The 27,839-nt window shown below is 39.2% G+C and overlaps 1 protein-coding gene across 3 annotated transcripts; it reads left to right on the plus strand.

Annotated features, from left to right (window-relative positions):
• Sephs1 (selenophosphate synthetase 1) lies at positions 1-27,444 on the plus strand. 3 transcript variants are annotated; one of them, XM_027928614.2, is made up of 9 exons: positions 1-154; positions 2,970-3,244; positions 8,550-8,653; positions 10,809-10,916; positions 12,055-12,209; positions 15,946-16,036; positions 18,349-18,448; positions 23,466-23,678; positions 25,558-27,444. In XM_027928614.2, the coding sequence occupies exons 2-9, from the start codon at positions 3,052-3,054 to the stop codon at positions 25,770-25,772; spliced, it is 1,179 nt and encodes a 392-aa protein (XP_027784415.1). In that variant the 5' UTR covers positions 1-154; positions 2,970-3,051; the 3' UTR covers positions 25,773-27,444. The 3 variants fall into 3 exon arrangements, with proteins under 3 accessions (XP_027784415.1, XP_071456062.1, XP_027784416.1); XM_027928615.2 differs by lacking the exon at positions 1-154 and adding an exon at positions 659-948; XM_071599961.1 differs by lacking the exons at positions 1-154; positions 10,809-10,916 and adding an exon at positions 656-948.
• The last annotated feature ends 395 nt before the right edge of the window (positions 27,445-27,839 follow it).

Genomic DNA, 27,839 nt, shown 5'->3' on the forward strand with positions numbered 1-27,839 from the left:
CGACCCCCGCGGCGCCCAGGCGCGGGCCGGGCCTCCGCCGCCGGGAGCAGCATTTTTATTCAGGCGACGCTTAAGGGAGCCCGGCGCGCCCGGTGCATTGTGGGAGCGGCCGCGGCCCGTTTTCGGGAGGAGGCGGAGGGCGCAAAGCGAGCCGGTAAGCGGCGGGCCTGGCGAGGGGGGGCGAGACACCAGGCTTAAAGGGGAATATCGGTCCGCAGGCCCGGGGCGGCCGTTGCAAATCCCCCTCCGGGCCGCCCGGGACCGCCGGGGAGCCGTGCACGGCGGGCCCTTCCAGCCCTGCCTGGAGAGGGGCAGAGCCAGGGCTTGGTGGGGCCGCTTTAAAAAAGAAGCACCGCCCGCGCCGCCGCCGCCGCCGCGCGGGGCCGGGGAAGGAGGGAGGGAGGAGGCGGGGAGGAGTGGAGGGGGAGGGCGGCCACGCAGGGGTTAATTTTTTCGCCCGCCGACATTTTTGTGCTGCGGCGGTGGGGACCCGCGCGCGCGCGGCGGGAGAGCCAGCTCGGTGTCCCGGGCGCCGCGCCTCCGGCCCTCCCCGCCCCCACCCGGCCCGCGCCTGCAGGCCCCGCGGGCGCAGCCGGACCTGGGCGCCGGGCCGGGCCTGTGGGCCGCGCGCGCCTCGCGCCCTTTCAGCGCCGTGGGCCGCGCGCTCTTCCCGCCGCCCTCGACGCCGCGGGACTGCCTGAGTGAGCATGGCCCAGTCGGCAGCTCCGCGCAGTCCCCGCCCGGCCGCCAGCCCGCAGCGCGGCGCGGCACAAAGAGCGGGGCCCGGGCCTGCTGTGCCTTTAAAGGCGGCAGCCTGAGACTTAAGGTGTTCCCGAGTGCCGTCCTTAGCGCCCGGGCCGCCTGCGCCACGGGCCTCATGGAGAGCGCCCGGGCCCTGCGCGCACGCCGCGGTGTCCACCCCTCTGCACGTGCGGGGCCTGGGGGTAGGTAGGTACCCGCCGGGCTGCTCGCCCTGCCCACCGCGCTGACCGCGCTCCCCGGCCCTGCATCCCGCGCTCGGGTCAAAAATGAAAACGTGCCCAGGAAGCAAAGGGTTAAACGTTATCTTTAAATATTCATGTCATTGTTTTAAAGGTGTAAACACGTGGCTCCCTGGTTGCGGTCGACTCTCTTATTAGGCAAATTTACCCCCCCTTTCTACTCTTTACTTCACTCGCCGCCCCGCCGTCCCTCCTCTTTTCTCCTCCCCTGCAAAAATATAAGTTTAGCTGTTTTTTAAGGTTGGAATGTGATTGTGGTGGCTTGTATTTCTCATTCCACTTGGAATTTTAAAACTACTGAGCCCCTTCTTGGTGTAAGGTGTTTCTAACTTTTTTCCCCTTCTAAAAGTGTGGGAAAATGGAAATTAAAAAGGAATCCCCAAATTCTCCTCCCCATCTTTCGGAGGTGGGGCCGGGTATAGGGATGGGAGGTAGGAAAATAATTGGATGCTTCGGGGAGTTGGATTTTCTTTTTTTTCCCCCCTGTGGGGATCAGGTGGTGTTAAATGTAAGGCATTTTGCGGAGGGCTAGAACTTTGCAGTTTTTGTTCAAACCCTTCTTAGTCGAAGTGGTATTAAGACTTTTCAAACTCTAAAATGGCTTCAAAATTCCCATCACTGTAACTTGCTTGGCTCGCTTTCTCTTTGGGGGCAGGTTGGTTTCTTGGAATGGTGTTGGAAGGTTTGTCCCGGTACAGTTGTAGCTTTCCCACTAAAGTCATTGCTCATCCCAAACATGTTTTTGTAAGGATGCTTTGGATTACTGCCCAGACTCGGGCTTTGTAAATTTATTTTAAATGAACGATGTGCTTCCCAGGGGATGCAAAACTCTATAAATGGGAATTATGTTCTTAATCATAGATTTTATAGGGGAAACTGACCCTAAAATTTGGGGTGTCTGTAATTCATTCTATGCCCAATAAAGTATCAATCTGGAGGTTTTTAACCTTGGGAGCACAGAAGGCTTCTAACTTAGAAGACTTGTTCCAGAAACTTATGATGGTACTGGGTACTGTAAATGCTAGTGATTAGGTAGGTTTTAATTTATTGTTTTAGTTCTGTAATGAAATGGTAATGAGCAGTAGCATATTTTGTCAATGATGTGTGTTCTAGTTTGTTGGGCGGGATGTTTGCTTTCTAGGAAATAGCACTGCATTAAAACATCAGAGAACTTTCCAAGTGCTCTTGAAGAACACCGACTTTACTGTGTTAAACAGCCATTCAAGTTTTTAAAGTTAAAGTCCATTAGGGAGGCCTCCTGTTAGGGAGGCCTCCTCATTAGTTTTGTATTGTGTTGTATTCTTATGGCTGGGAAGGAAACATGGTTTTCTAAAATTAGAATTTAGTATCTTGAAGAATTTCATCAAATGCATTTGTATAAATGTCCTTTTCCAGTTTCCAGTAGGTGTTTTGTTTTTCTATCAGATACCAAAAGATCAAAAGGTTTTCTAGAAAAGTCACCATAGCGGCTTTCAGGTCTACAAATGAAGTGGCTGGCAGTTTGGTTCCCATACTATTGCACCCTAGAAGAAACTTTTGGGGTTATTGTTCAAGGTGGCTCAGTGACATATGAGCTTGCTGGCCAGACTGCCTTCTTCAGGGAAGATCTTCCTTACTATTTTCAGAGCCAACATTATAACCACACTTCAGATCTTGCATAGATATCTGGGATGGCATGGGTCCTTTTCTTGTTTGTTCTGGAAATTGAACCCAGGGCCTTGCCCTTGCCAAGCATTGACTCTACCACTGAGCTACATCCCTAACCCACATATAGGCTCTTTTTTAAAAAGATGTATTCCAGCTTATGCATTACCATTTTAAAGAAGGTATTGTGGCTGTTTCCTTATGGTCTTAGTGGTTTCAGCCCCTGTCACATATACTGAATTTCCCTAATGTGTTCACTTGATGGTTGGCAAGTACATGTCTGAATTCTTTTAATGATGGTTTTTGTGTTTTGGTGATACCTAGGTGGATCAGAAGTAAAAAACCCAGCCAAACAAGAGAGAGGGAGGGGAGGGGCTAACCTGTGAGGAGTGTGGGCCCCAGAACCATGTCTACGCGGGAGTCCTTTAACCCGGAAAGTTATGAATTGGATAAGAGCTTCCGGTTAACCAGGTTTACTGAACTGAAGGGCACAGGCTGCAAAGTGCCCCAAGATGTCCTGCAGAAGTTACTGGAGTCTTTGCAAGAGAACCACTTCCAAGAAGATGAACAGTTTCTGGGAGCCGTTATGCCAAGACTTGGTATGTAAACCATTGTTCTTCCATACTTTACAGTCCAGTCAATGAGTCCAAAACCAAACTTCTGTCCTCCCATGTTGCCTTTTTAAAAAAAAAATGTCTGTAGAATTCAAAGAGCAATCCAGTGGTGACAGTGTTATGTTATTGTCCCTAGTTTAGAGGAAGTACTTGAAAAGCATCAAGACACAGATCTATAACAGTTATTAAACTATGGAATATGCGATTGACACCTTATAGTACAGTAAAAGCATTTTTTATGTTAAATTAAATTTTTTGGTTAGCCGAGGATTAAGCAGAAATTCATTTATGCTTTTTTCTTAAAATGATCCCTGAAATTCATGCATCCTCTTGACTGCCCTAGGGAAGGTTATACTGTAAGCATAATGTATAATACTTTGAGAGTAATGACTGGGCCTGGGAGGAACTTGGGATCCTATACAGTAGGCAACGATTGAAAAGCTGAGAGTAGGACACAAAGGACTGCTCCAAACTCAGAAGACAGGATGAAATCCTACTTGACCTCAGGGTGCCATCTGGAGTTGAGGGCAGTGGTTTTTTCTTTTCTAAATTCCTGGTGCTTATGGTTTCCTTTTTCCCAAACACAGAGTTCTAGAGACATTTTAGGCTCTGGGAAATTGTTCATTAGAGTTTTTTGTATGGTTCATTAAGTGCATGATGAAAGACTTACCACTTTGCCCTGTGAGTGGATTGTGTTCTGGGGGTGTGGATATTCTGTAGTTAGGGTGACTTGATCTTTCTTACATAAGATTTAATTTCATTTGTTTTTGCTCACTATTTTGTTAGAAAATTCTGTCTTACCATCTTGGTTTTGAGCTTGAGTTACTTCTTTATTCCACAATACATAAAGGAAATAAAAGGGTTGCACTGGGCCTGGTGCTGTACTCCTGTGGAGGATCACAAGTTCAAGGTTAGCCTCAGCAGCCTAGCAAATCCCTGTCTCAAAATAAAAATATAAAGGCCTGGGGATTTGGCTCAGTGGTAGAGCCCTCCTGGGTTCAATCCCCAGTGCTGGGGTGGGTAGGGGAGACAGAATTGCTTTGGTTGGGAGCGAGGAAAAAAGTACTCCTCATCCCCTCCCCCATGGCCTACAGGACTCCCAGAAGCTCAAGTTTGAAAACAGTTTCTTTCCTCTAGCTGTGGAGGAATATCAACATGAATGAGTTGGATTTAATGTTGACTGACTTGTCAAGAAGTGAGAGTACATTGAGGAAGCTCTTGAAAATAGTATCAAAAAATAAGCCACTCAGTGGTCAAAACCAAATGAAATAGGGCTGGAGATGTGGCTCAGGGGTAGAGTGCTTGCTTAGCATGCAAAAGGCCCTGGGTTCAATACCCAGTACTGCAAAAAAAGGAGGGGAAGAAAAAAAAAAAGAAAACTCCTATGGATAAAGTAATGTAGTAGGGCTGGGGTTGTGGTTTAGTGGTAGAGTGCTCGCCCAACATGTGTGAGGAACTGGGTTCGATCCTCAGCACCATGTAAAAAATAAAGATATTGTGTGTCCACCTACAACTAAAAAATAAATATATTTTTTTTTTTAAAAAGTAAAGTAGTAATTGCTATTCATAGCATCATCTTGTTGATCTTGTTTGAGATCTTGGGCCTGCCTTGTCCCAGAATGCTTTGATGGGGCCTGGTCACTGTTCTTCCAGTAGTTTATGAGGCTTGGAAAGGTGTGCCCATTCTGTGGGACAGAGTTGGGTCAGGATCTGAACTCTACCTCTTCCTGTTGCTTGCCTTCTGGTTTCTAAAACCAAATGGGTTGGAAGTAGGGAGAGGATCTGCTTTGGCTTCAGCTTTCATCAGTGACAGAAGGAACCAATGAAAAGACAGGAAAAAGTAGATAGAAGAACACAAAGACCATTTGTCTGGTCACATGGTTTTTGAGAAGCAAATGAAACTGAATTTTCTCAGAAAAAACACTTCCCCTAAATTTGCATTCATGGCAAACCCTGGGGGTATACAGATCCCCAGATGACAAGCAAATGGATGCTGAAAGAAGCAGAGTAGTAAAACCTATAGAAGTGGTGTACCTTCATGCCAGAACTTTTCCTTGGAATCAGAGTCATACTTAACCTGCTAATCTTGTACCAGTTACTAATGTTACCCAGTCTATAATATGAGACAACAATACTTATTGAAATAGTTGTGAATGCCAGAAATTTTCTGTTTCTTTACCTGTGTCAATCCACATGTATAATATGTGTATTAGATGTGTATATGTGTGTATATATACGTACAGATGCGTATTTATATGTGATTATGTTTCTACTTTTAATTGAATATCATAATTCCTAGATTCTAAGGTGGTGTTAATTGAAGAATGAATCAAAACAGCTTAAAGGTGCATACACTTGGGGCTGCGATTTTGGCTCAGTAGTAGAGCGCTTGCCTAGCATGTGTGAGGCCCTGGGTTCGATTCTCAGTACCACATATAAATAAGTAAAATAAAGGTCCGTCAGTAACTTAAAAGAAAAAAAAAAAGGTGCACATGTTTATTAGATGTATCCCAATTAAAGAAATGTTAGCCTAAGTGTGTGTTAGAAGCTGGTACATACTTAACACTATTGGTGGTATATGATGAGTTGGATTTTTATTTATTTTGACGGAGAGTTTTAATCTGAGAATTCCCTATCACCTGCTAATAATTCAACATAAGCTTCCCAGTCTAGTGTTTAAGTTTTTTCTTACTTCATGGCATTTTCCTTTGTTCATTTCCCTTTTCCTCTCTTTAAATTTGAAACGTTAGTTTTTCAAAGCCTATGGTCTGTCTCAGGCTTATGCCTTTCCCTTCCTTAAAATTTTGGAGGTGATTTACCCCAGTATATAAAAAAATTTATTTTGAATGCATATAAAACATTACTAATGAGTTTTTTAAAAATTATTTTACACTTATGTCACATCTCAATTTGGACTAGCCATGTTTCAAGTGCTTAACAACCTCAAGTGGCTAGTGGCTACCACATGGGACAGCACTGGTCCTTATTGCAGTAGTGTCACAGTTGTGAAAGGGAAAATGTGGATAATGGCAGTTTCTTTTTAGCCCAGTAACATGCTCCGAGTCATTAACTACTCTGTTGAAAGAACTGGCTAAGTATAGAAATAAAGTGCTTTACAAATCAAATGTATTTAGTTCATTTTGGGATGTGGAGTACTCTATAATCTGAGCTGCATCCATAGCCCTTCTTATTTTTTATTTAGAGACAGGATCTCACTTAGTAGCTGAGGCTGGCCTTGAACTTGTGATCTTCTGCCTCAGCGAGTCACCAGGGTTATAGTCATTGTCCACCATTCCCAGTTTATTTAATGCAAATTTAAGACTGAATCATTCTCAGCAATTTAACAAGGACTGAAGCAACTTAGACCCTATACAAACTTAGAAAAAAGGGCTGGGGATGTAGCTCAGTGGTACAGTGCCCCTTGTTTCAATCCTCAAGTGTGTATGTAACATTCAACAACTATTTAGTATCTCTTTCAGTAGTCTTGTAGTTTAAATAGAAACCCAGAGGAAACTATCTCACTATTTTCTAAAGTGAATAATAGTACACTCAGAACAGCCTGTTGTTAGAATTGTTATTTAGGGAGATAGTTGCAGTTCTTGCTGAGTGCACTTACCTGCGAAAGAGCACTGTTAGGTGAAATTTGTGTCTGTGCATGTGTGCCATTGAGGTGAATTTTCATACTTTCTTACCCAGTTGATAAAAACTGAGCACAAGTCAGGTGTACTATTGTCTCCAGTTTGTGAGACTTGACATTCTGAAATTATATTCTCCATTCCTTACTAATCTCTTTAAAAATTTCTACTTTGCCATCAAGTATAGTAAAATATAGTAAAAAGCCTGTTTTCACAGTCTGGCCTTTTTTTAAAGGTAAATTTTATTTTTGCTTTAGTTATAGTGGACCAACTCTAGAAAAGAGAAAGGGCAGCAGCAATCATCTGTTATTGGATCTGTTGCTGTCATGATATGAGATGTTTAAAACAGTTTTGCTGCTGCAAAATATGAAAAGTCCTTTCAATGTGATTGAGATATGATTTTATTTCATTTGGAATTCCATATTTATAGGATAGACTCTATTTTCTTATTTTTGTACTTCATCCTGATTTTTTTTCCTGACTTTGGCTATTGGACTGCCAAAGTGAAATATTTCCTAAGAGCGTGGAAGGGCGTCCTTTTGAGAGGGGGGTATAGGAAAACACTCTGTATTCAGCTTATTTGAGAATGCCAGTCCGAATTTGTAAAATGTCATTACAGGTAATTTTCAAAGAAATGTAGACTACTGTAGTGGCATCAAAACTGTTTTCAGGGCTGGGGATGTGGCTCAAGTGGTAGCGCGCTTGCCTGGCATGCGTGCAGCCCGGGTTCGATCCTCAGCACCACATACAAACAAAACTGTTTTCAGAAAAAGAGAATTCTTTTTAATTAGCCCATAGGTGGTCCCTACTACCTTTTAAATTTTGAGGAATAATTTTTAATAACCTGAAGTATTGCTCATACCCATATTGAGTAATTTGGGTGGGGGGCAATGCTGGAGATTGAACCCAGAGCCCAAGTACTCTACCACTGAGCTAAGCCTCCCATGTAGCTGGAATTATAGGCTTAAGTCACAGTGCCCCACTGAGAAATTTTCTTTACAGTGGACAGAAAGTTTATATTGTAAGCTAGTAAATGTGATGATTTTAAGTTTTTCAGTAAGGGACTAAAATGGAATTTTAAGATCTTTTAAAAATTTCTTTGGGGAACCTATAAAATGAATTACAGAAGTGTTAGTAGAAAATTTTGAATTTTTATTCTGGCTTTGTTCTTTCTCATTTTCATTTTTCATTAAAATAAAAAAGTAATGGTAGCATTTTCTGTATGTGAAATACATAAATACCCCACCAGAAAAATAGAATAATATCTAAAAATATACTCAAAGTATTTATAGATAAAAAAATACAAATTCATATGTACTATTTTCATCTTTAAAGAATTCCTGAATGGTACCCATAATATGATATAGTAATGCAATAAAAATACAGTAATAAAAAGAATTTTTATTCAAACATTAAGGATTAAAAATCATCCCATATTGAAATTGGGTTTTGATGACTTTTTTTTTCATATTTTCTTTCTTAATGTAGTTAAGTTTCATGTAATGGTTCTTGATAGGAAACACATGGCCTCATTTGCAATGCAGAATTTCCATAAATGTTTTATACAGAAATCTTCCTGTTCATAATGTTGATCATATGAAATAAAATGACTTTCCCCTTTTATTTTTGGATGCTGATGACTTCCATCTTCCCAGGCATTGGAATGGATACTTGCGTCATTCCTTTGAGGCATGGTGGTCTTTCCTTGGTTCAAACCACAGATTACATTTATCCTATTGTAGATGACCCTTACATGATGGTAAGTTTAACCTAATGTGTTTTTATCACTGGAATTACATATGCATTTGGTTTGTGGTTGTAGCTGTAGTTTTGTCTGTCTGTGATTTGGGGGTTTTTGTTCTTGCTATATCCAGAGTACACTACTCATCCCTGCTGTGACTCCTATAGTCACAGCAGTTGGGCCCATTCTGTGCTCATGCTTGGCACTGTCATAAAGTAAGTAGAGCAGGGAAGTCCCTCTCTTGCTTTTGTACCTGAGTGTATGTTTGTGCATAAGAACACCTATTGTTTTAGTCGTTTGTAGGACTGATATAGTTTTTTGTTTTCTTTCCTTATATTCTGTTTCTTTGACATTTATAAACTTCACCATTCTATGTTACTGAACTCTAATAGGACTAATCTCAAAGGTTTCCTTCCAGAAATAAAGGAGCTTAGCGTCTCATTGTAATTTGACTTCTTGAACATTTATTCTGATAAACGTCAGCATTGGTTACTTCCCATCAGTCATCTGCGTACCTACCCACTACAGTGTTTATGACACTGTGTATGATATATATCTGATCATTGAATTGAGGTTCCTAGCTACTGGTCGTGTATCACACAGATATATTTTCCATTTTTCTATTGCATGCTTATGACCACATTGACCTACCCAGCCTTTAACCCTACTTCCCTACCAACCAAGAGAGGCCAATGAAGAGATGGGGATATCCCACTTATTATAAAATGCCAGATGTCCTTCCTATATGGTGAGGACACTGGGATTAATCTGCATAAAAGGAATTTAGACTGTGAGGTAGCAAAATAATGGGTATTCACTGCTAGGATTCCTGTAACAAGTAAACAGGTTATTAGGAACCAGTGTTCTTTCTGCACCTCCACCTGTTCCCTCCTCTAGACCAATACTCCTGAGAGGCTGGGCAGGTGAGCCACACCTATGTGTCCCACCTGAGCAGGTGGCAGAGAGGTTAAAGCCAGAATTTGTTCTCTTTATACCTAATCTCTTAAAAGCATTTGTGAGGGGCTGGGGTTGTGGCTCAGTGGTAGAGCTCACCTAGCACATGTGAGGCACTGGGTTCAATCCTCAGCACCACATAAAAGTAAATAAATAAATAAAATAAAGGTATTGTGTCCAACTACAACTAAAAAATATTTTTAAAAAAGCATTTGTGAGCTCCCAGTAAGTCACTACCACTCGGACCAGTGATTGGTGTCTCCAAGTTGTATACTACCTGTTGGCCTGATGTTAGTGGATCTGCAGAAGTTTGTTAATCTATCAGAAATTTATAAGAAAATATAAAACAATTAAACAGCCATTGAAACTGATAATACTACCTTAGAGTTTGATTATCCTTTTATCAGAGGAAAAACTTCATTTTCTCGTTACTGTCTGAAAAAAGAGTAATTTATATAGTAGCAGCTTACATTTAAAAAATCCCCAATGGCAGTAAAAAAAAAAAAAAAAAAAAAAAAAAAAACTTTATTGTTACATTCCTATTAAACAATTTCAAGTTCCTAATAAAACAGTATAGTTTACTGGGAAATACTTCTTTTTCTTTAGAAAAAAGTCTTGCTTTAGGCCTGTATATTTCTTATTTCTTCTATGTTTTTTTGTTTGTTTCTCAAACAAGATGGTTTTCCTGTTTATTTCTTATAGTCTTGAGGCTACAAAAATTTTTCAATCCAAGTACATTAAACCATCTTCTTTTCTTTTTATAACCAGTAATGTCAACATTTTTGTAGAATCTATTTAATTAAGATAAGTGGATGTTTCCAAGTTTGCCTTAGTGTCATTGTTTTCAGACTCTTTTACTCCCTAGACTATTGGTTCTAATCTTATTTGTCTTCCTGACATTCCCCCACACCCTCCTTTATCTAGATAAATCAGGCTTCTGATTTTCAGGATGATGATATTGGGGGGAAAAACAAAAAAAGAACATGTAAATCTTTGTTCTACACAGAAGGGGAATGTGTTATTAGGAATGTCTGAGAAAGACATACCAAAAGAAAGGTAACTAGTTTACAAATCTAGAAGTTGAGGACCACATCCTGGTAATTGCTCTTCCTGGAGAGTCTCTTGAGTTCTCCTTGGAGGCCAAACCATAGGCTAGGTCTTCATTTCTGCAGTTGGAAACTCCCTGTTTGTGCTTCTCACATCTCCCCTCTCTTCCCAGGGCAGGATAGCATGTGCCAATGTCCTCAGTGACCTCTATGCAATGGGGGTCACAGAATGTGACAATATGCTGATGCTCCTTGGAGTCAGTAATAAAATGACTGACAGGGTAAGTAGGAGGTCCCTCTGTGTCTGCTTGCTGGTCTTTGTGGTCTTAGTTGTGAGACTTTTCTGACTTGTTTCCCATCTGGAAAGTGAGGAGGCCATGTGGCTTCCAATAGGCCTTCCAGCTCTCTAATTTGGGGTGGTTAGCAATAAATTAAAATGAGAGCATCTGGTTTATTTATCTTTTTATTTCTACCACCCTGCTATCTCCTTCTCTTCCAGGTAGATTGAAACTTACAAGTTTTATGTATGTGTGTTTTAATAAAGTATAGCCATAGTAATAGTACCTAAGTGCCAGACCAGTGGGATCAGGCACTGACTTATATATAGGTCCAGGACTCTTGACACTTTGAGGGCCAGTAACCTTGTGTTGGTGGCAAGGTGTCACTGAAGTAGACCGTGATACAGGTTGGGGACATCACGTGTTCATGCAGTCACACTTCTGTGTCATTTCCTGGAGATACTTTGTCTTTGGTACTTGTTCCTTGAACCAGAAATGAATTCCTCTTGGTTACTTTCGACAGATACTTGGTTTTATTGACTCTCCACCCCTGTGTTCCCCCCAAATCAGCTTGCCTTACTTTACGGAAATCTTGCGTTTTTAGTAGGCCCTCTCTTCTGCCCTAGCAATGTGTGCTTTGATCAGTTATACCTAGTGGGGTCAGCAAGGGCCTTGTGGGTGTGCATTCCCATCTTGGCCCTCACCAGGCTTCACACTCTTTGGTTAATGTAAGCCTCCCCAAAGGTAAGGTGGATATGCAGAGGGAGCTAGGTTGGTTTTGTTTTGTTTTGCAGTGTTGGGGATTGAACCCAATCACTCTGCCACTGAGCTACATCCCCAGGCCTTTAATTTTTTATTTTGAGAGAGGGTCTGATGGTCATCAGACTTGGATCTCAGTCTGTGGACCAGTCCCATACATCTCTCCTCCTCTCTTGACTGAGTTCCCTTAGCATTGTAGCCCATAACAACTTCCAGCATTTGATAAAAATGGTTACAATGTGAAATACTCCCTATTTTTGTTACACCCTGCCTTATTGTTAGCTTTCAGGATTTAGGATCCTGTGATCCTTTTTATAAGTATAGAAGCTCTTTTCTGAGTTGAAGAGAATTGACTTTTCCTTTTTGTCCTTTTAAACCCTAGGAAAGGGATAAAGTGATGCCCCTAATTATACAGGGTTTTAAAGATGCAGCTGAGGAAGCAGGAACGTCTGTAACTGGTGGCCAAACAGTATTAAACCCCTGGATTGTTCTGGGAGGAGTTGCTACAACTGTCTGCCAGCCCAATGAATTTATCATGTAAGTTGATTTTTGTTTCATGTCACCTGATCTGTTTCACTTTTATATAAATCATTCACATATCATACAGTTCACCCCAAAAGTATACAATTAGGTGGGTTTGTGTCTATTGATAAAGTACAGCCATCACCAGTCAATTGTAGAAAATTTTTATCATCCCAACAAGAAGCCCCTTGGTTGTCAATCCCCATTCCTATCCCTTCTTGGCTTATTTCACTTCATATAATTAACATTTTAAGGTCTATCCATTTTGTAGCATGTAGTACTTCTTTGATCCTGTTTTTGAACATTTTCTATATTTAAATTGAATTATAATTCACCTAACAAAATGTCACATGATTCATCATTCTAATGTATAGATTTTTGTGAGGATGGGCTTATATAATCATCATTACTATCCAATTCCAGAAGCAACTCTATACATATTAGCAATCCCTTCCAGTTCCCTCCTCCCCACCATCCTCTGGCAAACACTCTACTTTTTGTCTATAATGATTTAAGTGTTTTGAACATTTTATATAAATGGAATCATGCAATGTATGACATTTTGTATCTGGCTTCATTCACTCATTGTAATGTTTCCAAGTTGTAGCATAGGGGTGGAGATATAGCTCAGTTGGTAGCATGCTTGCCTCCCATGCACAAAGCCCTGGATTCGATTCCCCAGCACACCAAAAAAAAAAAAAAAAAAAAAAAGTTGTAGCATAAATCCTTACTACCTACTTTTTTATGGCTGACTAACCCATCATTTGGACACACATGTTTTATTACCCATTTTTTTGTTTGGTGGACCTTTGGGTTGTTATCTGTTATGAATGATGCTATAAATACTCATGCAGGTTTTTTGGTTGGACATAAGTCTCTCCACATCCCTTCCAAAATCTGTTTATTGTATCTTTTTGATTATAGCCATCCTACTGTGTGTGAAGTAGTAGCCTATTGTGCTTTTAATTTGCATATCTTAATCAAAGTATCTTTTCATATGTTTTTTTGGTCCTTTCTCTATATTATTTGGAAATGTAACTCAACACAGGTTGTCACTTTCTGTATTTAATGTCTTGTTAAGAAAAGCCACTCTGCCCTGTTTTTGAAGGCATTGTAAACTCCATTTCTTTCTTTCTTGAATAGGTACTGATAGGTACTATGTTGAGCAGGTTCAGAATTCAAAAGGTATGAAAAAGAATCCACAGTGCAAATGGTTTCACCTATGGCTGGATCACCAGATTGATTCCTGCCTGCAAGGCATCCTTTTTATTAGTCTTGTATATTGGGTTTTTGGTTTTTTTTTTTAAGATTTTTTTTTTTTTTTTTTGAGAGACGGAATTTTTTCATATTTATTTTAGTTATTGGCAGACACAACATCTTTTGTTTGTATGTGGTGCTGAGGATTGAACCCGGGCCACACACATGCAGGCGAGCGTGCTACCGCTTGAGCCACATCCCCAGCCCAGTCTTGTATATTGTTAAACCAATCTGTTGTTGACACTTAGATGATATTCAGTCATTTTGACATTACAAATAATACTCTAGTGAGGGACCTTAGAGGTAACAGATCATTTTACTCAGGGGAATCTACTGACAGGGGAATCTACTGAAATAAATTTCTCAGTAGAATCACTAGAGCAGGTGACATGTGCTGATGATTCTGATATCTCCATTTAGCTTGCCCTTCATAGTTGATCTACTAGTTTATGCTCCATAGCAATGAATTTAGTGGATCAGTTTCCCCACATTCTGAAAACTCAGTGAGGTTAACAAACTTGGTCTTCACTGATCTGCTTGGTGGTTTTTTTTTTTTTTTTAAATATTTATTTATTTATTTAGTTTTCTGCGGACACAACATCTTTATTTGTATGTAGTGCTGAGGATTGAACCCAGCGCCACGCGCATGCCAGGCGAGCACACTACTGCTTGAGCCACATCCCCAGCCCAATCTGCTTGGTGATTTTAATCTTTTTTTTTTTTTTTTGATACTGGGGATTTAACACAAGAGTGCTTTACTACTATATCCCCGGACCTTTTGATTTTTTATTCTTTGAGACAGGGTCTAAGTTGCTTAGAACCTCCCGAAATTGCTGAGACTGGACTTGAACTTGCGATCCTCCTGTCTCAGCTTCCTGAGTCACTGGGAATACAGACATGCGCCACTATACCCAGTTAACCTTATTCTTATAAGTAGGGGTGAACATTTTTCACAATCAGATCTTTTGTCCATTTTTTTTAATTGATGGAAGCTCCTTGTTATTTTTACTATCAGATAGCTTCTGCATTAAGGATTGTGCATTTTACATACCACCAATGCTTCATTTTCCCAACATATAGCATATGTTAGTAGTTTTCAGGCTTTCCACTTAGATACTAAAGGATCTTTGTCTCACTCATTTCAGCTTTTTAGTAAAGAATTGAATGGGGAGGAAAATTACGGAATATTTTGCCAGTAGCATGTATATTTACTTTTTTAAAAAAGCTAAAAGAACTTATACATATGATTACATTCTGTCATATTGCCCATAAACTTGAAAGTAACACCATAGTTTGTCACACTTGATATAAATTTGTTGCTTGCACATAACTGTTAAAGTGGAATAATTTACTAGCCTCAGGTGTGAGTGGACCAGAATTGAAGGATACTTTTATCTGAAGGTCTAGTTTTTGGGAAATGAGATTCCTGTACATTTCCAAGTTTTATATTGCTCAAAGTTGACAATGAATACAAATCTTATAGGTTGATTTAGGGAGTGTGATATGCGTTCTGAAGTCTTTTGCTCTGATTTGCTTTTATATCATCTTAGTAGCCCAGTGATGGGCTAGAAGGGTTATGTGGACAGGTCCTTGAGCTGAGACAAGAAAGGGCTGAGTGATGGATGCACATCCTGGTAGTGAGGATACAAATATAATAGTTGTTTTCTTTGGAGGATCAAACTTTTCCTTTTCAGGGCTGCCCTTTTAGAATTTGCTTTCTTTCTTTAAAGCAGGGTCTACCCTGACCCTTGAGTGCCAGATAGGAAACTTATTATTGGTCACTGAGTTTGGGAACCTGGTTGCAGAAATCACCAAAACACCAGACTCAAATTCCAGCCAAATCCCATAACCTAAAAAATCCTACCTGAGTCTCTACCATATAAGTGATCACGAACAAGCCATCTTTGAGAAGTCTTGTTGCCTCAAATGATTTGGAACTCTGGTACATCTGTGAATTACACCCACTCATATATGGCTAAGGGAAACGGCCTGATGGAAACTTGGAAGACTAAATGATCTGGTTCTTTGCATACTGTGTGTGTATGTTACTGGGATCAAACCCAGGGGTGTTCCACCTCTGAACTGTATTCCTAGCCCTTTTTGTTTTAATATTATTTTGAGACAGGGTCTTAACTAAGTTACCCAGATTGGCCTCAAACTTCCAATCCTTCTGCCTTAGCCTCTCAGCCACTGGGATTACAGGTGCGTGGCACTGTGCCTGTTATATTTTTTTAAAAAAATCTATAGATAATTGACCGATATGTTTAAGTCTATGGATGTTTTCATTTTCCTGTTAATATTTTGTTGCAGTAATAGCTTCAGTAGAAGGTTGTAAGGCTATATCACCTAGTACATGGTAACAGTTGGCTTAAATTTAAGTAAGTGCAAAAGCAAGTACTTTTTTTTTTTTTAAACAGAATTTTCCTTCTCCTGTTTTAATGAATTGATCTCCTTGGTTAGTTTTACAAGAATGTGCTATTTTTCTTTTCTTCAGGCCAGATAATGCAGTGCCAGGGGATGTGCTTGTGTTGACAAAACCTCTGGGGACACAAGTTGCTGTTGCTGTGCACCAGTGGCTGGATATTGTGAGTAAACTGCTGCTTGTGCGTGACGGGGGCGGGAGCACAATAATTAGTTTTCAGAGTTGTAGTGATTTTTGTTGGAGGGTTTAGAAAATGAAACCTTTAGTTTTTAGTACCATAGAATTTAATTTAATCAATCAGGTCCTTAAAAGATATCCTCAGAATTGCTCATATTCTTGTATCAAATGAAAGTTTCAAGTAACTTTTGAAGTAAGTAACCCCAGCTTAGGGCTTCAGAGGTTTTCTATAAAGAATTTGGGAGGCCAGGGATTAGCATCATGTATTTTTGGTGCTGAGATAGCTTTGATTTTCACATCTTAAACATCACTAAAAAGTAATACGGGGCTGGGGGTGTAGTTCAGTGGTAGTTTTCTTGTTGGCATGCGTGAGGCATTGGGCTTAGTCCCAGCATAACAAAATGATTATGATGATGATAGTAATAACACTGTGGGGAGAATTTGTGGAAAGTGGTATTTGGGGTATAAATAAGGCCAATTAGGGACAAATTTTTAGTCTTGGGGGTTGAGTTTTTGTTTGGTAGTTGTCTTTTAAATTGATTAGTAATTAAGAACATTTTTTAAAAATATTTTTTTAGTTGTGGGTAGACACAATACCTTTATTTTATTTTATTTATTTTTATGTGGTGCTGAGGATCAAACCCAGTGCCTCACACATGCTAATAAGCAAGCACTCTACCACTGAGCCACAACCCCAGCCCTAGTAATTATGAACATTTTGATGTGTAATTCTCATGGAGAATGCATCTAGAATAGAAAGGAATTTCTCCTATAATCATACCTGACTTTGTTTTTTCTCTTCCATAACAACTCAGAAATTAATAAGATTGTGGTATATTCTCTCATTCATCAACCTTGGGTATATATCTTAGTTGTAGCAGATGTAGCAGAGTAAGAGATTCTCTAAGTTTGCACCTTCTCAGTTATTTTTCCCTCCTCACCCAGGGATGTAAACTAGATAGGAAGGGCATTGCAGGGGTACTTTACAGATGCTGGCCAGGACAACCTCCCAGGACTACACAGTTGAGCAAGGGAGCTGGAAGCAGGCAAGGCAAGGGGGTTGGTGTCTCCACCTCAGGTCAGCATTACCTTTGCTTTTTTTTAAATCAGTTTTTTTAAATGCTCAGAATTGAAGAAAGCAAGTACCAAAGGACACATCAACAGCACAATATGCTTTTTTTTTTTTTTTTTAATGTTATTGTATTTTTTTATACCTTCATTTTATTTATTTATTTTTATGTGGTACTGAGGATCAAACTTAGTGCTTCACATGTGCTTGGCAAGTGTTCTACCTCTATCATTGAGTCACAATCACAGCCCTACTATATGCTTTTTATAAAGAAAGAAGCAACCAAAGAGTGCTATTTAGGCATTATGAGAAAACTATTTTTTGAATGTTGGGAAAGTACAAAATCCAGGATAATTGCTACTTCTTGGGAGAGAGGTAGCAATGGAGTGAGGGTAAGTAGAAGATATTGCTGATGTTTAGTTATTACACTGGGTGGTAGGTTACTGGGTTTTCTTTATTCTGTAATAAAACAAATAAGTAGATGCATAAATGGGGGTAGTTAATGGGCCATATGACAGTATGTCATGAACCCAGCATCATAGTGCTGGATTCTTCGAAAATCAGGCTGAGGGGAATAAAGGCAGACCTCTTTGTCCTCATTATGATGTCCTTTAATTACCCACGACTGACCTCAGTGTGCATGCACTTAATGTTGTTTCCAGTTCTTCTCTTTATTAAGATAGCTTTACTCCTCTCACTCCTAGGCAGAGGCATGTGTCCATAATCCCAGGATGCTAAGGGGGCAGGATTGCAAACTCAAGGCCAGTTGGGCAACATAGTGAGACCCAGTCTCCAAAAGAAAAGCTTCACTCCAGGCTTCAATTAAAATCAATAAAAATATAATATGAAAAATGAAAGCTGTGGGCATAATAGGAGAGATGAGAGGAGAACCAGAGGACATTCAAAGCTATTGATAATGTGATTTTCACCCTCCTAAAGAGGAGCAAGCTTCAGCCTGTGCTCACACACCTGTTGCCATCTCAGTGTAGCTGTATTGCCAGGTTTACATAGCCAATAAGATGCAATATTGATTACAGAAATGTAGAATGAGAACAGAAAAGAAATCATGACGATGGGACTGATGGACACTTAAATATTTGGTACAAAGTTAGATAAATAAAACTCAGAAGATGACTAAGCAAAAAGGTGTTCTTTGTGTCAGTGGTAAGAAGTAAAGATTAATCATATTTTCCCCCTCTTTTCTCCTTGACTTATGTTTCCATTGTTAGCCTGAAAAATGGAATAAAATTAAGCTAGTAGTCACCCAAGAAGACGTAGAGTTGGCATACCAAGAAGCAATGATGAATATGGCACGGCTCAACAGGACAGGTATGAGCAGGGAAGGGTTCTATGGTAAGGGTTGGCAGACATTCTGAAAAGGCCAAGGTAGTAGATATTTTAGACTTTGAAGGCCACATAGAGTCTCAGTTGCTCATTGATTTCCCCTATCATACATACATGCACACAGCTTTTTAACACAAAAGAAAACCACTTGTGGCTGGCCAGATGTGACTGTTGACTATAGGCCATCTTCTCTTGGTACCTGATTTGGCTTATGTGAATTTACTCATGGAAATCCAAACACACGTCCCCTACTAATGGTTCCACTTAAAATTTTTCATCTTTACAATGGTGTTAGAGTGAGAAATATTCAGTAGAAACCACAATTTGAATTTTGAATAATTGGTCTTTTCTGGTGCTGGAGATAGGCAATATGATTGAAATGCTGCATGGCAGCCTTGGCTCCTAATCAGCTGTTTATCACAAAGGTAAACAGCCAATATACTATAGTCTACTGTATTGCCAACCTATGATGTTTGGTAGATTGTGTGTATTAAATGCTTTTTCAACTTAAGATGTTTTCTGGGTACAATGGATTATTGCACAACCCCATCAGCAGTCAAGGAGCATTCTGTACATTGGATGGGTTGTCTGATTTCTTGGTATTTTCCCTTTTATTTTTAAACTTTCCCAAAATGATATTGATCCAAATATATGTAATACATAAGTCATGAATTCTTTGGGTTTTTTTTTTTTGTTTGTTTGTTTTTGTTCTTGTTTGAATGAAATGTTGGGGATTAAACCCAGGGGTACTTTATCACTGAGCTACATCCCCACCCCTTTTTATTTTTTATTTTGAGAAGGGGTCTTGCTAAGTTGCTTAGGGGCTCAGCTTCCTGAGTTGCTGAAGTTGATAGGTATGCACCACTTTGCCCAGCAAAAAATTCTGTGTGTGGTACTGGGGGTTGAACCCAGGGCCTTGCTCATGCTAGGCAAGCACTTTACTACTGAGCTACATCCTCCAGCCTGACCAGAATTTTTTTTTTCTTAATTTTTATGGTTGGACACAATACCTTTATTTTATTTATTTTTATGTGGTGCTGAGGATTGAACCCAGGGCCTTCAACATGCTAGGCTAGCACTCTATTGCTGAGCCACAATCCCAGCCCCATGACCAGAATATTTTTAAAAATTTCTTTTTTTTTTTAACTGTATTTCTCTTCAATATTTTTTAATTTTAAAAAAGTTTTTTTTATCATTTTAGTTATATATAATATTGGCTTCCATTTTGACAAAATTAAACAGACACAGAGTACAATTTGTTCCAATTTGGTCCCTATTTCCATTTGTGTCTCATCCTCCTACCCTTAGTCCCTTTTTTCTAGTCTGTTTATCTTTCTTCTGTTTACTTATAGGGTTTTTTTTTTTTTTTTGGTCTTGTTTTTTATTAATCTATTGTGGGTATACATAAAGGTGAAATATACTGTGGCATATTCATATATGTACACAGGAAAGTTTGGTCAGACTCATTCCATTGTTCCTTCTTTTCTTGTCCCCAGGAGATCTTAAGAGATCGCATCTGATACTCTTGATTTTGAAGTTAATTAAAAGGATTTACTTTAGCATCTGCCTTTCTACTTACTTTAAACATTCCACTGCATGCTTCCTTATTTGATCTGCTGTCAGTGGACCTGGGCATTACTGCTAGAACTTCTTTGGTCTCAGCTTTCCTAGATAGTGCCAAATTGTTTTCCAAAGTATTGTGTATCAGTTTTCAGTGGTGTACTATATGTAACTTTTTTCTTTTCAATGTCTCTCTCTCCCCGTTTATCCTACTATAGAAGAATTACATGTTTATTTTAGAAAAAGTATTAGAAGATGGAAAACAGTAGAAAAGAAAATTATCTGTAGTTCCACCACCCCAGAATAGCTCATTAGTATTTTTTACGTATTCTTGCAGAACTTTTTTTGGTTTCCTGCTGTTTTTTAAACTAGTATGTATCATAAATTATGTATCTGGAGTCTGCTTAACATTTTAAGATTGTTTTTCCCATATTATATATCCTCATATACATAGTTTTTTTTTTTCTTTTTAGATATACATGACAGTAGAGTGTATTTTGACATACCATGCATACATATATAGAGTATAACTCATTCTAATTAGGATCCCATTCTTGTGGTTGTACCTGATATAAAGTTTCACTGATTGTGTATTCACATATGAACATAGGAAAGTTATGTCTGATTCATTCTACTGTCTTCCCTATTCCCATCCCCCCTTCCCTTCATTGCCCTGTGTCTAATCCAACGAACTTTTATCCCCTCTCCCTTTATTGTGTGTTAGCATCCACACATCAGAGAGAACATCAATCTTTGGTTTTTGGGATTTGGCTTATTTCACTGAGCATGATAGTCCCAGGTTTCATCTGTTTACTGGCAAATGCCATAATTTCATTCTTCTTTATGGCTGAGTGATATTCCATTGTGTACATGTACCATATTTTCTTATCTATTCATCTGTTGAAGGGTACCTAGGTTGGTTCCATAAATAGTTGAGCTGTTGTGAATTGAGCTGCTATAAACATTGATGTGGCTGTGTAACTATGGTATTGCTGATTTTAAGTCCTTTGGGTATATACTGAGGTATGGGATAACTGAGTCAAATGATGGTTCCATTCCAAGTTTTTTGAGGAATTTCCATACTGCTTTCCAGAGTGCTTGTACCAAATAAAAAAATTTGCAATCCCACCAACAACATTTGAGTATACCTTTTTTTCCCCAAATCCTTGTCAACATTTATTGTTACTTAGTATAAGTAGTTTTTAATGGCCAAATAATATTCTACCAGATAGGGATTACATTTTGCCTTTTTTTGGGGGGGGGGGGAGTGGTACTGGGTGCTCTACAACTAAGCTTACATCCCTAATCCTTTTTATTTTGTATTTTGAGATAATGCTTTGCTAAGTTGCTCAGGTTGGCCTTGAACTTAGAATCCTCTTGCCTTAGCCTCCCACGTCACTGGGATTACAGGGATATGACACTGCACTTAGCAACCTTTTACCTATTTGTGAACAATTTATTTTGAAATATAAATTTTTCATACTTTCCCCCCTTTACTTGTAAGAAACAAGTTATAGATCCTTAGAGAGAAATAGAAAAATAGATTGACACAGCCATAGTCATACTACTGACCTCTGTCAGAGACACAAAGGCAATTCATTAGGAAAAATGTTTTTCAACAAATGGTTCCAGAACAAGTGGACATTCACATGCAGAACATAAATCTAGACATAGACTTTACATGCTTCATAAAAGTTAAACTTCAAATGGATGTAGACCTAAATAATAAAACAAAACTGTAAAACTCCAGGAAGATAAATAGAAAATTTAGTTGGCATTGAATTTGGAGTTGACTTTTTAGATAAAACACAAAAATATTTTCTGTGAAAGAAAAATTGGGTAAGTTGGACTTCATTAGTATAAAAATCTACTGTTCTGTGAGAAAGACTATTAAGAAGATGATAAACCTCAGATTGGGAGAAAAATCTGCAAAATGTATCTGATAAACGTCTGGTGGCCAGAATAAATGAAGAACTCTTACAAGTCAATCATCCAGTTTTTTTTCTTAAAGAAAAACAGTTCAGTTAAAAAAAAAAAAAAAAAAGGGCCAAACCCCATAACATACACATCACCAAAGAAGATACATAGATAGCATATAAACATAAAAAGCTACACAGCCTTACATTTTGTTAGGGAATTGCAAAGTAAAAACTAAGAGTTACTACTATACACCTATTAGAACGGCTAAAATCCAGTAGGCTGACAACAACAAATGCTGACAAAGATGGAACAATGGCATTATTACCATGTGATCCAACAATTGTGCTTTTGTGAGTTTACCCTCCTGAAGACTTAAATTGACACAATAACCTGCATGTAAATGTTTACAGCGGCTTTATTCATGATTTCATAATTGCCAAAACTTAGAATCAGTATGTCCCTCAGTAGATCAACAGATAAACAACTGGCATATCCAGATGATAGAATATCATTGATATTAAAAAGAAAGGTGCTGTTGTGGAAGAAGCCACTCTGAAAAGCTTCTACAGTAAGATGCATCTATAGCACCTTCTAGAAAAGGAAAAACTGTAAAGACAGTAAAATGATCATTGACTGCCAGGGGTTTGGGGGAGAGAGGGTTACTAGGCACAGCACAAGATTTTTAGAGCATGATACTCTAATGTTGGATGGCTGTTGTTATACATTTGTTAATGTGTAGAATTAGCACACTCAACCCTCATGTGAGTTATGGATTTTCGTTCATAGTTAAGTACTAATTTGACTCATTGTGCTGTAGATGCAGAATGTTCATTTGGCAAAACTGGGGAAGGGGCATGTGGGAACTCCCTAAACTTACCCCCAAATTCCAAAATATAGTCTATTGATATTCTTTTTTTATTAATATTTTTTAGTTGTCGATGAACCTTTATTTATTTGTATGTGGTGCTGAGAATTGAACCCAGTGCATCACACATGCTAGACAAGCACACTACCATGGAGCCACAACCCCAGCCCCTATTGATACTCTTTTCAATTGAAAAGTAAAAGAACAATTAGAGATAATTGATCTCTAGCAAGAGTACTTTGATTGATTTTAAGTCAAATAGTCTTTGAAAGTCCTCTTTGTATTTAGGAGGAGATCTAAATTACCTGCTGTTGAATAATTCCTCTGTATAGTTTTTTGTCAGCATATTGGAAATAGCTCTTGATTGAAACTGCTGACAGGTTCCAGGCAGTTTAGATTGAAATAGATCAGGGCTGGGGGTATAGCTCTGTGGTAGAGTATTTGACTGGCTTGTGTGAGGCCCTGGATTCCATCCCCAGCACCATAAAAAGAGGAAGGAAAGGAAGAAGGAAAATCAGAATTTCATTGATTTTGCTAATTTTGTAATACTATCTTTTTTCATTATTTCTGTATGCCATCTCCCTGACAAATGAGTTTTCACTAGTTTGTGATTTTGAGTTCTTCAACTAAGGTATTTTTTTCCTCTGGCTCTCTTAGCTGCAGGACTTATGCACACGTTCAATGCCCACGCAGCCACTGACATCACAGGCTTTGGGATCTTGGGCCATGCTCAGAACCTGGCCAAGCAACAGAGGAATGAAGTGTCGTTTGTGATTCACAACCTCCCTGTGCTGGCCAAGATGGCTGCTGTGAGCAAGGCCTGTGGGAACATGTTTGGTCTCATGCATGGAACCTGCCCGGAGACATCAGGTATGGGATCCTGGATCCAAGTCTGAGGGTTGGACTTAAGCCAACAGAATGCTCCATGAGAAAGCAGTGGCCTAGTGTGTGAGTGTATCTCCACTTTGTGAGGGCAGTCCTAATTATTTCTGGCCACCTCTGTGTGGGTTTCCAGTACCTACCATGTGTGACCAAGAGCCATATTTTGAGTGTTCCTTTCTTCTCCTTTTGGATATAGGAATATAGCAGTGGTATGGGAGTGGGAGAATGTGGGAAAGATAAGTCATTACCCAAATGTCATTGGAAGCTTAGTATTTGAAATAAACTAATACCTATAGAAGACATTGAACTGACTATAATTTTTTCTTGAAAAAATGTCTAAAATTGTTCTTTTAAGAGTGAAATAGAGCTAGGCTTAGTGGTGCATGCCTGTAATCCCAGAGGCTCAGAAGGCTGAGACAGGAGAATCTCGAGTTCAAAGCCAGCCTCAGCAATGGTGAGGTGCTGAGCAACTCAGTGAGACCCTGTCTCTAAAATAAAATACAAAATAGAGCTGGGTATGTGGCTAAGTGGTCGAATCCCTGAGTTCAATCTCTGGTACCAAAAGAAGATAAAAGAAAACATAGAGCCAGGTGTCATGGCTGTATTATTACATTCCTGTAATCTCAGCAGCTTGAGAGGATCACAGGTTTGAAGCCAGCCTCAACAACTTAGTGAGGCTGTAAGCAACCTTTTAATTATAAGACCCTGTCTCAAAATAAAAAGGGCTGAGTATGTGGCTCAGTGATTAAGTGACTTTGGGTTCAATCCCTGGAAAACCCCCCCTCCCCAAAAAAAGTAGTGTATTGTTTTCAAAGTTCTCTCCTCCATTTCTCCCTTTGTGCTTTATCTTGACTCTTATAAGATTCTCTCTTATTTCTCTTTCCTTTTCTGTATAACTCTAGTTTTCTATCCTGGGAATTTAAAAATGGTCAGTTGTCTAGACCTGACCCCCAGAATACCTGATGTCAGCTGGAGTGGTCCTAGTACTCTTGAAGATTCTGGTATAGGCAAAGGTGGAGACCACAAAGCCCTGCCCACTGCAGCCCCTTTGAAGTGGCTTGGAATTTCAGGACTTCATCAGGCCCCCTACAGATTTTGATAAGGACCCTTCAGCTTCCTGCTTGAAAGAAAGAAGTTTTGTCTCAAAGCAGGCAGAGATTTCCCCCTGTTGGTTATCTGGTTGGAACAGTCTGCCACCTAGTGGGCACTGAGGGAATATTGAATGAGTTAGTGAATAATACCAATTACTTAAATTTATTTCTTTTATTCAGAATGAGTTTTTACTTTTTAAGTAAAAGTACACTATACAAATTGTTCCTGTGTTAATTTTTACTTAGAAGCAATTTTTTTTTCTTGCCTAGTTACTAGAAATAGTGAAGATTTATTTTAATGTGTTATTACTATTTCTGTTTTGAAGACAATGAGTTGGAACTAGAACCTAGATTCTTTGAGGCATAAACTCTTTCATGAGTCTTAAAATACAAACGAGTGGTTTTGGTGAGATGAGGAATCCAAATTGAAAATGAGCATTTCTATTCATTTGTAAATATTTCTTTCAATGTAGTGTTAAAAAAAAAAAAAATAGCTACCACATGTTTCTGAGGCCCCAGCATCTTACTACACACAGCATTAAATGGTTCAATGATTGGTCATCGTCACAGTTTAAAGTTTATTGTTGTCTAGGTGTATACCAGGGAATTGTTTAGTCTATGGGATAGGGCAAAGCCTTTTGGTTTAATGGAAAGAGCAAGTTGGTTAAGTTGTTGGCTGAATTTAGATCTTGTGTAGAAGTTTTTAGTAGAGGCAGAGAAACTGCTTCAGCTTCTAATATCACAGTAATGATAATTCTTTTCTTTTCCTTTGCCAGGAGGCCTTCTAATATGTTTACCACGTGAGCAGGCTGCTCGGTTCTGTGCAGAGATAAAGTCCCCCAAGTATGGCGAAGGTCACCAAGCATGGATTATTGGGATTGTAGAGAAGGGCAACCGTACCGCCAGAATAATAGACAAGCCCCGGATTATCGAAGTTGCACCACAAGTGGCCACTCAAAATGTGAATCCCACACCTGGTGCCACCTCCTAATGTAGACAGAAATAGCTATTTGGTTTTGTTTTTAAATAGATCTATTTCCTTTATCATCACTTCAATTAAAGACTATAAGCAACAACAAAAATCTCATTGTGTCTACACATCTGGTGACCTTAGGTCGATTGTGAGTGGATACAATTAATAAAATGAAATCCATGGCCTTCTTTTCCTGTTACATTAACTGAAGATGCACCTAATCTTGAGGCAGCTTCTGAGTTGAGAATTATATTGTTATCCAATACTGTTGATTCATTTTGAATCTTTAGACACGTATCTCTTGCCGCATAGGCTCTTTCTAAAGGTGCTTTCACACAGCACAGACATTACCAAGAGTAGTGTCACATAGCAGTTGTGTCTTTTCATTATATGTGTATTTATCATATCAGTCTGGTCTTTTTTTGTATCTTGGATGGTATTCTGGAAGGTTAGATTTGGTAAGTGACAAGATGGTCTCCTGGTAGTAAGAAGGTTGCATGATTCCTTTGCATCTTTGATTTGTAAAGCTGAGACTAATAATTCAAGAGCATCTCTTTGACCCAGGACATTCTCCAATAGTGCATTCAGTTTCACAAGGCAAGTGCTTCAGTTTGCATGGAAAGCACTTTGAAGACAAAAAAGAAATGTTATTTCTTTTTGTAGCCTTCCTGATATTTACAGTAATATCATTAACTTTTCTTTACAGATATAGCAAAAAAGAATACTTTTTGCAATGTAATTAGATGTTCTATAGTGCAACAAGGAATTGCCTTCCAATAGGGAGTTCATGTATAATACTCATTTACAATTCAATATATAATTACGCAAATAATTTTTAAATATAATCAATAATAAAGGCTGTTGTGTGGATGGTAGTGTTTAATACATTTTATATTTTGTATAGTGATTTCAGGCCTTTTGTTTCCTTAAAATCAGCAACTCTAGCCTAATTCCTAGCATTGTTTTGTCCTTTGCGCTAGTACTTTTTTGTGCACGCTTTTTGTGATCTGTTAAAAATCTGCATTGCCAACATTGCAGCTCGAACTTAAAACTTGTTATTCAAATAAATATTTAATTTTTTAAATTGCTCTTGTATAATCAGATGCCCCTTTTAGTATTATTTTAGAAGCGTTGGGAGGGTTTTGCCTAAAGTACAATTTATCGGGGAAAACTAGATTTTAGTTTTATAAAACTTTTAAGTCTTTCATGGGACCTATATTTTCTTGAATTAAATTTTGTAGTTCTAGAACATCTAAAGAGGTGTTATCTGTGTTACTTAAAGCAGAGGCTTCCTTATATTTTAACCTACTAAGCAGTCGGGAGGGTTCCAGTCGTTAAGCACAAGGGCGCTGCATCTTCCTGAGTCTTCGACAGAGGAGAACCATCAAGGGTGCCAGTCCTCCGCAAGGCTTTGAAGGCTTCCTGCTCGCCAGCACTGCAGCCGCACTCCAAACCTGTCGATCCTCGCCAAAGGAACTCTCCACGCAAAGCTACCTGGAAGCCAGGGTCTGCAGGCCCCCCTCATGTGTGCACCTGAGACTGAGGCCCTTGGTGGCAGGCAGTGCAGAGGAGGCTGCCACAGACTGGCAATACTGGACGTTTTATAGGAATTTATATAGATGTCGGTCCTCAAGCTGCACGCCAGTGGTCTGCAAAATAAAATGTGTTGGAAACCTCTGAGTACAAAAAACACTGTTGAGCTTTTTTTTTTTTTTTTTTTTATACAGGTGATGTAAATCTGATCTACCTTTGGTATAGATAGATTAGGACTCAATGCTGATGCTGTCCTTGGTGGCAGGCCCAAGAAGAGGAAGTAAGCTGAACTAGATTATGCCCTTCAGCTCTTTAAAGATTCATATTCATAAAGAGAAAATGCCTGAGATGTCTATGTGATTCATAGATCCCAGGAGCAAGAACTTAAGTGGTATTTTTCAGAGAGTGACCCAGATACTCCTGAATTTTAGGGGGTTATTTGTCAAAAAGGACATTCCTGCCCTTTCCCCCAGATTCACAGAATAAGAATTTCTGTCTTAAAAGAAGTACCCAGAACTGTTGATCTAAAAGGAATATTGCAGAGGGAAGGAA

Source organism: Marmota flaviventris, chromosome 12, assembly GCF_047511675.1.
Source record: "Marmota flaviventris isolate mMarFla1 chromosome 12, mMarFla1.hap1, whole genome shotgun sequence".
In the NCBI taxonomy this organism is placed as follows: domain Eukaryota; kingdom Metazoa; phylum Chordata; class Mammalia; order Rodentia; family Sciuridae; genus Marmota; species Marmota flaviventris.

Excerpts from the sequence above, each read along its gene's own strand:
- Sephs1 (XM_027928614.2), top strand. The coding sequence starts at position 3,052 with ATGTCTACGCGGGAGTCCTTTAACCCGGAAAGTTATGAATTGGATAAG. Across the intron at positions 3,245-8,549 it reads AGCCGTTATGCCAAGACTTG|GCATTGGAATGGATACTTGC; the intron begins GTATGTAAACCA and ends CCATCTTCCCAG. Across the intron at positions 10,917-12,054 it reads GTAATAAAATGACTGACAGG|GAAAGGGATAAAGTGATGCC; the intron begins GTAAGTAGGAGG and ends TTTAAACCCTAG.